General features: G+C 44.3%; 1 protein-coding gene across 5 annotated transcripts in view; it reads right to left on the bottom strand.

Annotated features, from left to right (window-relative positions):
• The window catches only part of mbtps2 (membrane-bound transcription factor peptidase, site 2), a 38245-nt gene extending 24637 nt beyond the window's left edge, over positions 1–13608 (bottom strand). For 2 of the 5 annotated variants that reach the window (XM_069889490.1, XM_069889489.1), the window contains exons 1-4: positions 13500–13595; positions 12067–12138; positions 10671–10819; positions 3674–3812 (exon numbers count right to left, since the gene is read on the bottom strand). In XM_069889490.1, the coding sequence (XP_069745591.1) occupies positions 3674–3812; positions 10671–10819; positions 12067–12138; positions 13500–13574 (435 nt within the window). In that variant the 5' untranslated portion in view covers positions 13575–13595. Of the gene's footprint in view, positions 1–3673; positions 3813–10670; positions 10820–12066; positions 12139–13499 lie in introns of all 5 variants that reach the window. The other 3 variants (XM_069889492.1, XM_069889494.1, XM_069889493.1) reach the window with 2 other exon arrangements.
• Between the last annotated feature and the right edge of the window lie 1073 nt (positions 13609–14681).

Raw genomic sequence — 14681 nt, 5'->3', positions numbered from 1 at the left:
CGCATGCGCGCGTCCTCGGTTGGCGCATGCGCGCGTCCTCGGTTGGCCCATGCGCGCGTCCTCGGTTGGCCCATGCGCGAGTCTTCGGTTGGCCCATGCGCGAGTCTTCGGTTGGCCCATGCGCGAGTCTTCGGTTGGCCCATGCGCGAGTCTTCGGTTGGCCCATGCGCGAGTCTTCGGTTGGCCCATGCGCGAGTCTTCGGTTGGCCCATGCGCGAGTCTTCGGTTGGCCCATGCGCGAGTCTTCGGTTGGCCCATGCGCGAGTCTTCGGTTGGCCCATGCGCGAGTCTTCGGTTGGCCCATGCGCGAGTCTTCGGTTGGCCCATGCGCGAGTCTTCGGTTGGCCCATGCGCGAGTCTTCGGTTGGCCCATGCGCGAGTCTTCGGTTGGCCCATGCGCGAGTCTTCGGTTGGCCCATGCGCGAGTCTTCGGTTGGCCCATGCGCGAGTCTTCGGTTGGCCCATGCGCGAGTCTTCGGTTGGCCCATGCGCGAGTCTTCGGTTGGCCCATGCGCGAGTCTTCGGTTGGCCCATGCGCGAGTCTTCGGTTGGCCAATGCGCGAGTCTTCGGTTGGCCCATGCGCGAGTCTTCGGTTGGCGCATGCATGGTGGTTTCATGCATTGGAGTTTGGTTGGCACGTGTGGTGGGTTCGCATATTGGAGCTTGGTTGGCACATCTGCAAAAGTTAAGCGCCCTGACGATATTGAATTCACACCCTTAACTCTCACACATGCGCTAACCAAACTCCAGCACGCGAACCCACCACGCATGCGTCAACTGAACTTCAATACGTGAACCCACCATGCATGCGCAGAGGAATCAAGATGGCCACGCCCAGCCTATGAGTCCCAGAACGCTGACTAACAAGATAAGTACCCACATTTTGGCTCTTCCACGCCCTGCATTCTTGTAATAGTTTGTCAAATACAACATAAACCGCATAAATTTTATAATTTTTCTTATATAATTTTTTTTAAAAACTCAGTCATATGTGCTGATGGAGATAGTTCGAATTGGTCATAAGTCGGAAAGTACCTGTATATGGATTGACTAGCAGAATTGCTCGTAAAATGAACTTCCTCATTGTACCTTGATACACCTGACAATAAACTTGAATCTCCTGTACTAACTGTTGTATGATGTATAGGTTGACTTCCCTGGATAGCATGCAAAGTTATCTCAGTCCATGCAACAATAAAAAATTCTATTCAATGAGCTCTTACCCTTCATTGTTTGATTGTGGATATCAAGTATTTACAGTTCATTGTGGTGGACTGTAACAAACTATCCCCATGCAACCCACTGATCCAGGTTGCGGGTTGCTGGAGACTAGGAACCAGGTATTGGGACTGGGTGTGCCAATGGATTGGACAAGATACTGTACAGCTGCAATAGTGCTGGATGGGAATCCACGGATACTCAGTGTCTCTAAAGAGACTTTCTATTGCTTCTCATTCTCTTATTGTTGGGGGCTCCAGGTCATGCTGGTCGTGTCTCTTTGTACTGAAGGACTTGTTACAAGAGACTGATTGAGCTGGCACTGTTTTTGCTGAAGTGAAGGAGGTTCACAAAATCATGAACAGCATAAGTAAGGTAAATGGTCAGAGTCTTTTTCACAGAGTAAGGAGTCCAAAACATGAGGGCATAGATTTGAGGTGAGAGGGGTGTTTCAGGGGCAACTTTTTCCACACAGAGGGTGGTGCATATATAGAATGAGCTGCCAGCGGAAGCTGCAGAGTCGGATATCATACAATGTTTAAAAGGCAAATGAATAGATAAATGAATAGGGAAGGTTAGGGGACAAATTAGGTAAACGGGACTAGCTCAAATAAGCAACTTAGTGAGTATTGAGGAATTGGGCCAAAGGCCTGTTTCCCTGCAGTACAAATCTATAACGTGGCATCCTAGCTATTCTGCCACTATCCTACACCCCTCTTCCAACATCAAAGGTAAAAGAAATCCAATCAATGCATAAGAGTGTCACTCGAGTTCCCCATCTTCTATCTTATTTCACACAGTCTTACGCCCATCGTTCATTTCAGGCATAAGGATGGCATATCACATTCCCCATGCTGATTTTTGCAACACAATCCCAGCAAGACATGTCAACTGAAATTACAGAAACACCAGAACTGAAATCTGAAGCTTGGGCAATCACAGAGAGCTGGGAAACATCCTAAGAGCGATCAGAAGGGAAAAAATGGAGACGACTGCAGTGCCTCATTCTTAAAGGAAGCCAATGTACAAATGACAAGAAGTTAATATGTAAAATAGATTAATTATGAAAATATAGAGCGAAAATAAACTGACAGACCAAGCTAAATTTCACATTTATTTTTAAATTTAAATGCCGTTCTGTCCACGAGTCTGTGTCACCCAATTAACCTACACCCCTGGTACATTTCAAACGGTGGGAGGAAAATGGAGCCCCCGGGGAAAACCCATGCAGACTCAGGGAGAACATATAAACTCTTTACAGACAGCACAGTATTTGAACCCCGGTCTCAATTGCTGGCGTTGTAAGGGCGTTGCACTAACTGCTGCACTAACCCTGCTGCTCACAGTAGCAGATCGATAAGATTATATCCAAAGGATTCCTCTACTACAAACAAGTTTGCCTTTTAAAACCACCAACCTGCTGGAGGTACTCAGGAGGTCAAGAAGCATCAGTGGGAGAAAAAGAACAGTTGACTTTTTGGGTTGGAACCCTTCATCAGGGATGAGGGAATTATTGAATAAACTCTTTTTTAAATCTATCCATCAAGTTTTATTCTCACCATACCTTTTCATTCTTACATTATCCTCTCACTTTTCAATAGAAATAACCTGGCACAGATCTCACACCACTCCTCACCACTCTTCCAATTGAGGAAGACAAACACAAAAAAAACTGTCACTTGAGTTCCCCATCCCATTCCAACCTAACACTTCACACTGTTCCAACCAAATGTATCCTTAATGTATTCCGTCACCCGACACAGAATCATGACCAATGGCCCACAACATCCATGCCACCCATCTACACTAATCCCTTTACCTACATTAGGTTTGTAGCTTTCTATGGTTTTAATTCCCCAGAGCAAAGGAGGCCAAGGGGTGATATTAGAGATTTATGGAATCATGAGAGGTGATTTTAGGTTTCTAAAATCATGAAGGGCATAGATATGGTGAATGCTCCCAGGGTGTAAGATTCGAGAACTAGAGGTTATTGATTTAAGGTGCAAGTGGAGTGATATACCATAGTGTGGGATCGTATTGGGAGAACTTATTATAGGGAGAGGCTGGATAGGCTGGGTCTTTATCCCAAGAACAAAAGAGGTTGAGGTGTGAACTTACAGAGGTTTACAAAATCATGAGGGGCCTGGATGAAGTGAATGTTCACAGATTTTTCCCAAGGTAGAGGATTCCAAACCTAGTGGGCGTTGGAAAATGTGAGAGGGGAAAGACTTAGGAGGGACCCAAGGTTCCATATCTGGAACTGAGGGCACAGCAACATTCAGAAGACATTTGGACAGATCTGTTGCTAGAAAGGGCTTAGAGGGATTTAGACCAAAAGTAGACATTTGGGATTAGACAAGAATCCAAACATTAACTCGACTGGTCCCTCGCCAGAGAGGTTAATGGATTTTGGTATTGATTGTCATTCTTCACCCCCAGGTTCGGTCCACTTACCACGACTTGCAAAATGCGTTTGTTCTCAGCTGCTGGACCATCGGCGGACATCAGTGCCAAGGTCTGCGACAGCGTCTTGGTGAGAAGTATTATTGAGACAAACATGAAGACCACTCCAAATCCCATCCCAAGATTGAACCTAAAGACCATAAAACATTCAATGACCCAATGCATCTTTCAATGACTGATAAGCCTTAAAATGGTTCCATCCCGCCAAGAACACACTCCTGTCATATTTACAGGTTTATTGAGTATGCATAACCTTCCAAATTTCACAATGAAATAATTTGTGACACCCAGTGACTAAATCACATCCTACAAATATCAAAGACATCCATGCAGTTAAACAAGAAAGTCTGCAGATACTGGGGTTGAGTGCAATACACAAATGTGCTGGGAGCTTTTCCAGCACATGTATATATTGCTCAAAGATCAAATCATGTCCAGATCATTTTGGTGACGCTGATGAAATTGTAAAGATAAAAAGAAGGGAAGGCAGGCCCTGGACAAGAGGTAATAGCAATTAAAAGTGTTAGGGAGGGAGTGAGGGAAGTAATGTGAGAGGACTTCTTTCACATTATCTGTCAATTATTTGAATAATGGAATTGATGGCCTTATGGCCAGGTTTGCAGGTGATACAAAGATAGGGGGAGAGGCAGGTAGCGTTGAGGAAGCACAATCTACAGAAGAACTTTGACAGGTTAGGAGCTTGGGAGTCCTTGTGCAAGATTCACTAAAGGTTAACTTGCTTCTAGAGTCAGTGTAAGGATACAATACCAGCATTAATTTCAAGAGGAATAGATAAAAACAGAGAGGTAATGTTGAAGCTTTATAAAGCATTGGTTAGACCAGACGGGAGTATTGTGATCAGTTTTGGGTTCTTTATCAAAGAAAGAATATGTTGACATTGGAGAGGGTCTAGAGGAGGTTCAGCAAAAAATGGCAGTGCTGCCGGAGCCACTGTAGCAGCAGCGTTGCTGCTTGTGCAGACCCGCGGGGAATGAAGGGCCAGAGATGCAGCGCTTCCGCAGGGTCCAGCTGCCCAGCTGACTGTCATTGGCTCCATACAGGCTTTGATGGTCTGTTGAGGGGTCTGATGGTGGTTTTTATTTGAGATCCTGCACCCAAGATGGTGGCGCTTATTAATCAGCCACAGCCACAAGGGGCAGCTGACTCTGGAGAAGCAAAGGACTGGAGCAGGCACCAGAAGATGGGAAGATCACCACTCCTCACCACCACCACCACCCCCCCCACATCTGACAAGGAGAGGAGAAGCAGAAAAGACAATCCACAAGACTGTGACTCAGAGGTGGACCAGTGAGGGGGGTCTGTGGTGGGCTGCTGACGACTTGAGGCAAGGAACCCATGGAAGCTGCAGGCCGATGGAGACTGCTGTCAGGAGACTCGCACCAGGCTGCGTCTGCTGGAGACTGCCTCGAACTGGCCGGAGGGGTACCAGGTATCAGAACTGGGATGCGAGGAGGTGACCACGTTGGAAGTTCGGATCTGGAGCTTGGATTGCCAGTAGTTTGGACTGGACTCTGGGTGGCTGCGAAGGCTGAAGAACCGCTGGAGGCGAATCTACTGATCCTTGGTGACTCGGGGGGGGGACTCTTTTATTTCTCTTTCCCAGATGGCAAGAGATGTAAGAGACGCCTAGGCAATTTCTGCCAATGGCAAATTTGTGTGTCTTGCAATAGGCAAAAGGGAATTTCATGTAAGAGGATCCAAAAATGAAAGGGTTATCATCTATAGAGCATTTGATGGCTCTGAGATTGAACTCACTAGAGTTCAGAAGAATGAGGGAAGATCTAATTGAATTCTAGCAAATACTGAAAGGTCTGGATAGAGAGGTCGTGGAGAGGATGTTTCCTGCAGTGGCCGAGTCTGGGAACAACCTCAGAATAGAAAAAAACTTCCGTAAGAAGAGATGAGGGATATTCTTTACCCAGAAGATGGTGATCTGTGGGATTCATTGCCGCAGATGTCTGTGGAGGCTATGTCATTTGTATTTTTAAGACAGAAGTAGATAGGTTCTTGATTAGGAAGAGAATCAGGAGTTATGGGGAGAAGGCAGGAGAATGGGGTAGAAAAGGAGAGTAAATCAGCCAGAGCAAAATAGCGGGGCAGACTCTATGAGCCAAATAGCCTATTTCCACACCTAAGCCTAATGGACTTCACAAAACCCCTGGAAGGAGGAGAAAAACTCCTTCAAAATATGCATATTTTGAGGAAAGTTCACAGTGGAGCTGGTAAACTAGAGAAACACAAGAAATGTATCCTTAATTCGAACAGTGCACCACAGGACAGGCCCTTTGACCAACGTTTCTGTGCCAAATATGGTGTCCAAAACCAACCAAAACTCTGCTGCTTCCACTGGATAGATATCTATCCATATTCATGTGTCTATTGAGAAGCCTCTTAAATGCTACTATTGTATCTGCTTCCAAATGTTTCCTTTGATGAGTTCTGTCCCAAAATGTACAAAATTATTATTTTTAAAAGACTAAAGAATCATTTGCCAGGGACTGTGATAGAATTGTTCACTTATAAAAAGAAATATGCCAAGAGTTTGAGTTAATGGTTAAAGCTCTGTAAAATAGAGGGCATTTTCATATTGGAGCACTTTAAGTCACACCTTTGACAATTTCATGTCGCTATTTTGTGGTGTTTGGAGGGTTCAGTAGACTTTTGCTTTAAGAAGTTTATGCTGCTTTGAGGCTTTCTTTCCCCACTCAGATCGGTTCAGGCTGAAGTGAGAGAAGACGTGCAAGAGACATTATTGTGACAGCAGTTGTTTACATCCTCCCGTTGGTCAGGGGCACTTGTGTGAAATCACTGGCATCAGTCTTCCCTCTCTCTCACAGCTCCAATCTATTCACTTATTCAACTCACATGTCAATCTTAACTGAGTAGTCGCATGACCAACAAGTTGAATTTTCAAAACAATTTGGTCAATCTTAATGAGTTTTTTAAAATTTTTAAAGAGATTTTTTGAGAGAATGAGAATTCTACAAAAAGTGAAGGTGTGATCTTGGGAAAGCCATCTCTCAGGTGAAGTGGAGATTCCGAACAAGAATGGAATCACAAGGGATGCCTGACAGTTGTGGCAGGGTTTGAATGTCATAACCTGCTATAAAGCTAAATCCTGTAACGTGGGGAAACTGCAGAGTTCAGTCCCAGATGAGATTAATGCCTTCTCTGCCTGCTTTGACCACCAGAACAAGGAGGAACCATTGCGTACCACCATGTCTACTGACGATCCTTTGCTGTCAGTATCTGTAGATGATGTGCGAGATGCCTTCAGGAGAGTGAATCCAAGGAAATCATCTGGTTTGGAGAGTACCTAGCTGTGTATTGAAAACCTGTGCTGACCAACTGGCTAGCGTATTCACATATATTTTCAACCAACAGGGTACACCCCTGTTTCAAGCATGCTTCAATTGTGCTGGTGTCCAAGAAGAACATGGTAACCTGTCACCCAGTGACACTCACATCCACAGTGATTAAGTGTTTTGAGATGCTGGTTTGAAGCATATCAGCTCCTGTATGGATGGTGACTTAGATCCATTCCAATTTGCCAAATGTAGCAACAGGTCTATGCAGTTGCCATCTCATTGGCTTTTCTCAAAACCCTGCAATTTCTGGATAGCAAAGATGCCCTGAATTAATTACAGCTCGGCATTCAATACCATCATCCCCTCAAAACTAATCAGTAGACACCATGACCTGAGCCTCAGTACCCATTTGTACAATTGGATTCTGGATTTACTCACCTCCAAACCACAGTCAGTTCAGATTGGCATAAACATCTGCTCCACGATCTCCGTCAGCACCAGAGCACCACAGGAATACGTGCTTAGCCCCCTGCTATACCCATGACTAGGTGCAACAACAACAGCTGAAACACCACATACAAGTTTGCTGATTATACCACTGTATGGGCTGCATTAAAGTGGGTGATGAGACTTGGTTGAATGATGTATGAACTACAACCTCAGATTTAATGTCAACAAGATCAAGGAGCTGATTGGAGACTTTAAGAGAAGAAAACCAGAGGTATAAGATCCAATAATCATTGGTAGATGAGAGGTGGAGAGGGTCATCAATTTCAAATTCCTGGGTGTCACTCTCTCAGAGGACCTGTCCTGGATCCTTCATAATGTTATTGTGAAAAACGAATGACAGATCTCTACTTTCTCCAGAGTCTGAGGAGGTTCGGTACATCATCAAAACTATTTGCAAACTTCTATGGATTTGTGGTAAAAAGTGTGCTGACTGGCTGCATTCATGGCCTGGTATGGGAGCACCAATACCTCGGAGTGAAAAATCCTGCAAAAGGGAGTGGACTCAGCCCAGTACATCAAAGGCAAAACTCTCCCCACTATTGAGCATATCTATATGGAACGTTGCTATTAGAGAGCAGCATCAATTATTCTCACCACCAAGGTCTTGCTCTGTCCTCAATGCTGCCATTATGAAGGAAGTATAGGTGGTCAGGAATCATACCACCAGGTTCAATAACAGTTACTATCCCTCAACTATCAGACTCTTGAACAGTAAGGGATAACTATATTCATTTAAAGACTCATTTATGGGCTCATGTGCTCATTACTTATTGCTGAATATTTATATTTGCATTTGAACAGTTTTTTTACAGTTCCTTTTTTTTTTAATTTTTAAAAATTTTTCACACTATGAACCATATTAATCAAAATACACACAAACATTTCCCTCTTGAATATACACAGTGGCATTTTCTCCCCTTTATTCCCCCCTACCTTCCCTCCCTCCTTCTTTCCCACCCCCCTCCAAACCCATTAAACATTCAACATATATAATACATTAAACCCATTAAACAATGTCATCACACAATGAAAATAAACAAGAAAATTGTGTCATCTACTTTTACACACTGGGTCAGTTCATTTCGTCTTCTTCTCATTCTATCATTTTAGAGGGTGGGGGTCCACAGTAGGCTCTCTCTGTTGTGTTCCATGTACAGTTCCCAAATTTGTTCAAATAATGTGACTTTATTTTTTAAATTATATGTTATTTTTTACAATGGAATACATTTATTCATTTCTATGTACCATTGCTGTACTCTCAGGCTCTCTTCCATTTTCCAAGTTGACATCATACATTTTTTGGCTACAGCTAAGGCTATCATAATAAATCTTTTTTGCGCTTCATCCAGTTTGAGGCCTAATTCTTTACTTCTTATATTACTTCAAAGAAATATCTCTGGATTTTTTGGTATGTTGCTGTTTGTGATTTTATTTAATACCTGGTTTAGATCTTCCCAAAACTTTTCCACTTTCTCACATGCCCAAATTGCATGTACTGTTCCCGTTTCCTTCTTACAGCGAAAAGATCTGTCTGATACTGTTGGATCCCATTTATTTAACTTTTGGGACGAGATATATAGCCTGTGTAACCAATTGTATTGTATCATGCGTAACCTCATGTTTATTGTATTTCTCATAGTTCCAGAGCATAGCTTTTCCCATGTTTCATCTTTTATCTTTATGTTTAGATCTTGTTCCCACTTTTGTTTGGGTTTATAGCTTATTTCATCATTTTCTTTCTCTTGCAGCTTGATGTACATGTTTGTTATAAATCTTTTAATTATCATTGTGTCTGTAATCACATATTCAAAGCTGTTTCCTTCTGGTAACCTCAGCCTGCTTCCCAATTTGTCCTTTAAGTAGATTTTCAGTTGGTGGTATGCAAACATTGTACCATGAGTTATTCCATATTTGTCCTTCATTTGTTCAAATGATAATAATTTATTTCCCAAAAAACAATTTTCTATTCTTTTAATCCCTTTTCTCTCCTATTCTCTAAAGGATAGGTTATCTATTGTGAAAGGGATTAGTTGATTTTGCGTCAATAATAATTTTGGTAGTTGGTCATTTGTTCTTTTCCTTTCTACGTGAATTTTTTTCCAAATGTTGAGCAGATGGTGCAGTACTGGTGAACTCCTATATTGCACCAGTTTTTCATCCCACTTATAAAGTATATGTTCTGGTACCTTCTCCCCTATTTTATCTAGCTCTATCCTGGTCCAATCTGGTTTTTACCTTGTTTGATAAAAATCTGATAGATATCTTAATTGTGCTGCTTTATAATAATTTTTAAAGTTTGGTAACTGCAAACCACCTTGTTAGTACCATTCTGTTAATTTATCTAGTGCTATCCTCGGTTTCCCCCCCTTTCCATAAGAATTTCCTTATTATTTTCTTTAGTTCACTGAAGAATCTCTCTCTTAAGGGAATTGGTAATGATTGAAATAGGCATTGTATCCTTGGGAAGATATTCATTTTAATGCAATTTAACCTTCCTATCAGTATTAGTGGTAAATCTTTCCAGTGTTCTAACTCATCTTGTAATTTCTTCATGAATGGCTGATAATTTAATTTGTATAGATGGCCTAGATTATTACCTAGTCTAATACCTATGTATCGGATTGCTTGTGTTTGCCATTTAAATGGTGATTCTTTTTAAAACTCTGTGTAATCTGCATTATTCATTGGCATCGCTTCACTTTTATTTGCATTGATCTTGTACCCTGATACTTCTCCATATTCCTTCAATTTCTTATGTTTTTTACAGTTCCTGATGTTTACAGTTACTGCTCTATAGATTAGCTGAGCCTTGTCTGCAGAGAAAAAAAATCAAGGCTGCATGTGATATCACATATCTACTCTGACAATAAATTTTAACACTGAACTTTTCTGTTTATTAATTTAGAGTTACAGCTGAATAATAGGCCTTTCCAGACCATGATTTACACCTGTGTGACCAAATAACCTACTAACTCTGTATATTTTGGGAACATGGGAGGAAACAGAAGCACCAAAAGAAATCCATGAAGACACAGGGGGAACATATAAACTCCTTACAGATAATGATGTATTTGAACCCAGGTCGCCGGCACTGTAATTGTGTTCCACTAACTCTCGCACTAACCATGCAACTGTTCAATTCAACTTACCACAAGTGGAGGAACTGAGGCCTCCATCGTCCCAGCTTTAAAAAGAACCGATTGAAGAAAGAAGACTGCCAGCGTATGTGGAAAGGAGCAACGCTGATCCCAAATTTGTCCAGACATTCTTCATACCAAACCTTAAGTCCAGGTGATGACTGTACCAGAGAAAATCAAAATCAGTGTTAAAGTGTGAAATAGCACAGAAGCCTCCACTCATATAGTCTGCACTCATCCATCAAACTGATTAATGGCTAAGTCTCCATAGAGAGACATACAATTTGCCCACCCTGACCAAAATATCTCACCCAGACATTGTCCAAGATGCCTGTACAGTAAAAATCCCCGTTAACTAGAATTCAAACAACCAGAAAAAAAAGTTGCAGAAAATAAATTGGTAAAGATTATGTAAGTTTGAATTGGCACCACCTAGTGGTTAATATGCCAATCCATGCACCACACAATCTCAAGCAGCCGGAAAATTCGCTTATCTGGCATCGAACAATCTCCATAGGCAGTGGAAACCAGGTGTTTTTCTGCATTTGATCCATATCCCTCTAAACTAATATTATCCATCCATATTAACATTGCAACAAGTACCTGGCTCAATCATCACATCCGACACCTTGCTCCTTATACCAAACCCTCGGTGGAAATAAAATTTTCTCCTCAGTTTCCTGTCAACTCTCTCCCCCTCACATTAAACCTATGTCCTCTGGTTACCAATTCCCTTAATTTGGATACACCTCTCTGATATCACACCCTCATCCTTCTGCAGGCCACAGAATAACGTCCTAGCCTTTTCATCCTATCCCTATAGCTCAGGCCCATGAGCCTTAGCAACAACATCATAAATCTTCTCCACACCCTCCATAATGATCGACAAACATCATAAAATATTCCCATCATCTTGGTCACAACCTCTTCTCACTGCTACCTATAGGCAAAAGGTACAGAATCTTGGTTCAAGAACAGTTCTTTCCAACAGACTCAAACCTCCTCGTTCTTCACAAACCCACCCTGTGACCACAAAAGATCTAACTGCAGCTGTGACTATTTATTTAAATACCATATATAGTTGTCTCTTCTTTTTCTCTTCTGGCACATTGTGGTAATTTAATTTGAACTATTGAAGTTGCATGTCTGGCTGCAGCAAGCAAGAATTTCAGTGCATCTGTACATTTCACTTGTGTATAAAGAAATCTCTTGGTGCCTGCCACGTTGATCACCGCCAGTGGGCTGATATCGCCTCCAACCGTGCATCTTGGCACCTCACAGTTCGGCGGGCAGCAACCTCCTTTGAAGAAGACTGCAGAGCCCACCTCACTGACAAAAGACAAAGGAGGAAAAACCCAACACCCAACTCCAACCAACCAATTTTCCCTTGCAACCGCTGCAACTGTACCTGCCTGTCCTGCATCGGACTTGTCAGCCACCAACGAGCCTGCAGCAGACGTGGACATACCCCTCCATAAATCTTCATCCGCGAAGCCAAGCCAAAGAATGAAAATAAATTCTCATAATCAATTTCACAATCTAAAATAGACAACCTGCTCCTCATCTTCCAAGTTTTAATTTGTTAGATTTAAAACCCTGGTTTCAGAATGAACTAAATCACTTCCAACATGAATGTAAAATTCTGTTATGGTCCCTCTCAACCAGATTATTAATTATCACTTCCTCAAAGCAGAGTTTTTGATCTAAACCAGAAACCTGTTCCCTAGTTAGAGCATATACATTCAATATTCTGACCTGAAAAGCCATCTCACATACACTGCACAAATCTATCAGTTATATTAGTCACACAATATAGAAACTGGCCACTTTAGCCCAGGGTGAGTGCTGATTGCCAATTTACACTAATCCAACTCCTCACATTCCCATCAAATACCCCCAGATTTTGGGATGTGGGAGGAAACCTAGGCAGTGATAGGGAGAATGTGTAAACTCCTCACAGACAATGTCAGATGTTGGTACTGATATGGGGTTTTGTTTCCAGATCTTTTTCAATGTGCCCCGGTGGTGGGAATGATGTGGGAGAGGGATGGGTGAGGAGGGCTGGGTGGGGGTACAGGGGATGGATGAGGAGGGCTGGGTGGGGGTACAGGGGATGGATGAGGAGGGCTGGGTGGGGGTACGGGGATGGGTGAGGAGGGCAGGATGGGGGTACGGGGATAGTGAGGAGGGCTGGGTGGGGGTACGGGGATGGGTGAGGAGGGCTGGGTGGGGGTACGGGGATGGGTGAGGAGGGCTGGGTGGGGGTACGGGGATGGGTGAGGAGGGCTGGGTGGGTACGGGGATGGGTGAGGAGGGCTGGGTGGGGGTACGGGGATGGGTGAGGAGGGCTGGGTGGGGGGTACGGGGATGGGTGAGGAGGGCTGGGTGGGGGGTACGGGGATGGGTGAGGAGGGCTGGGTGGGGGGTACGGGGATGGGTGAGGAGGGCTGGGTGGGGGTACGGGGATGGGTGAGGAGGGCTGGGTGGGGGTACGGGGATGGGTGAGGAGGGCTGGGTGGGGGTACGGGGATGGGTGAGGAGGGCTGGGTGGGGGTACGGGGATGGGTGAGGAGGGCTGGGTGGGGGTACGGGGATGGGTGAGGAGGGCTGGGTGGGGGTACGGAGGTTGTTGGGGGAGAGGGATGGGTGAGGAGGGCTGGGGTGGGGGTACGGGGGATGTTGCGGGAGTGGAGTGTTGGGCGGGAGAACAGCTGAATAGCGCTTGGTGTCAGTACCGTCTGCGCCCCCGTCCCCAAGTCCTGCCAAAGCTGTATATTCACGCCGGAAACGGAACGAGGGAAGGCTCGTGGGGATAAGGATCAGAGCCGCTGACCGCCTCACCTTGAAAGCAGAGTCGGCAAGGCATAGCGCACACCAAAACCCCACCGGGACTAACACTGCTGCCGCCGGCACCATCACACCGGAAATGGTTGTCCAGATGTGCGTAGACGTCACAGAGCAAGGCTTTGATCCTCACTGGTGGTGGCCATGATGGTAAGGTATCCAATCATCGGGATGGCGGCCTTGTTGGTAAGGTACCCAATCATAGGGGTGGCGGCCATGTTGGTAAGGTACCCAATCATCGGGATGGCGGCCTTGTTGGTAAGGTACCCAATCATAGGGGTGGCGGCCATGTTGGTAAGGTGCCGACAGTCCCACGAAGTTATAATGATGCCGATGTTAAAGGTGGCGTACACGGCTTATGTGAAGTCGGTGGATTTAGGCTGTTGTATCTTAAACCGAAAACAACACTTGACCTTCTGCTCCGAAATTCGCATTGGATTCCACAGAGCGGTCCCATTACCCCAGGTAGGCTCGCTGTCCCTCTCACCTGGGAAACCCACCGATTCCCAGGGACCATGGTCATATGCCAATTCCCGAGCTCGGAGACCAACCCCGGGCATGATGTACATTAATGATTTGGAGGATGGGACTGAGTCTGTTTGCTGAAGACTCTTCAATGAGTGGAAAATCAAATTGTAGAGTCCGGAAAGATATAGGTAGGTCGAGTGGGCAAAGAGCTGGTGGATAATAACATTGACAATAACATCATCTCCTTTGGAAAGTTCAATAGATTGGATTATTACTTAAATGGTGAAAGGTTGTTAGAGGCACCTGAGAATACTTGTGAATGAATTTCAAAAGGTTAGATTGCAGGTGCAGAAAGCAAAAGGGATGATGGCCTTCAGTGCTAGAGATTGAATTTAAGAGCAGGGAGATACTGTCCAGGATATTGGTGAGGCTGCACCTGGAGCTCTGTGGGCAGTTCTGGTTTCCTTGTTTCAGAAAAGATAAAAATGGTTTTGGAGGTGGTGCAGGAAGTTCTCCAGGTTGATTCCAAAGAAGAAGTAAGCCTCTGAGGAGAGAGCGAGTAGCTTCATACAATGCTCATTGGAGTTTAGAAAGATGAGGGGTTGGGGGAGGGGGGAATCTCATGGAGACATGGAAAATTATGAAAGGAATAGAGAAGAAAAAAACAGGGAGATTGTTTCTACTGGCAAATAAGACCAGAACTAGGGGCAT

The sequence above is a fragment of the Narcine bancroftii genome, chromosome 7, assembly GCF_036971445.1.
Source record: "Narcine bancroftii isolate sNarBan1 chromosome 7, sNarBan1.hap1, whole genome shotgun sequence".
Classification (NCBI taxonomy): domain Eukaryota; kingdom Metazoa; phylum Chordata; class Chondrichthyes; order Torpediniformes; family Narcinidae; genus Narcine; species Narcine bancroftii.
This window is presented reverse-complemented; position numbering and strand designations above follow the sequence as displayed.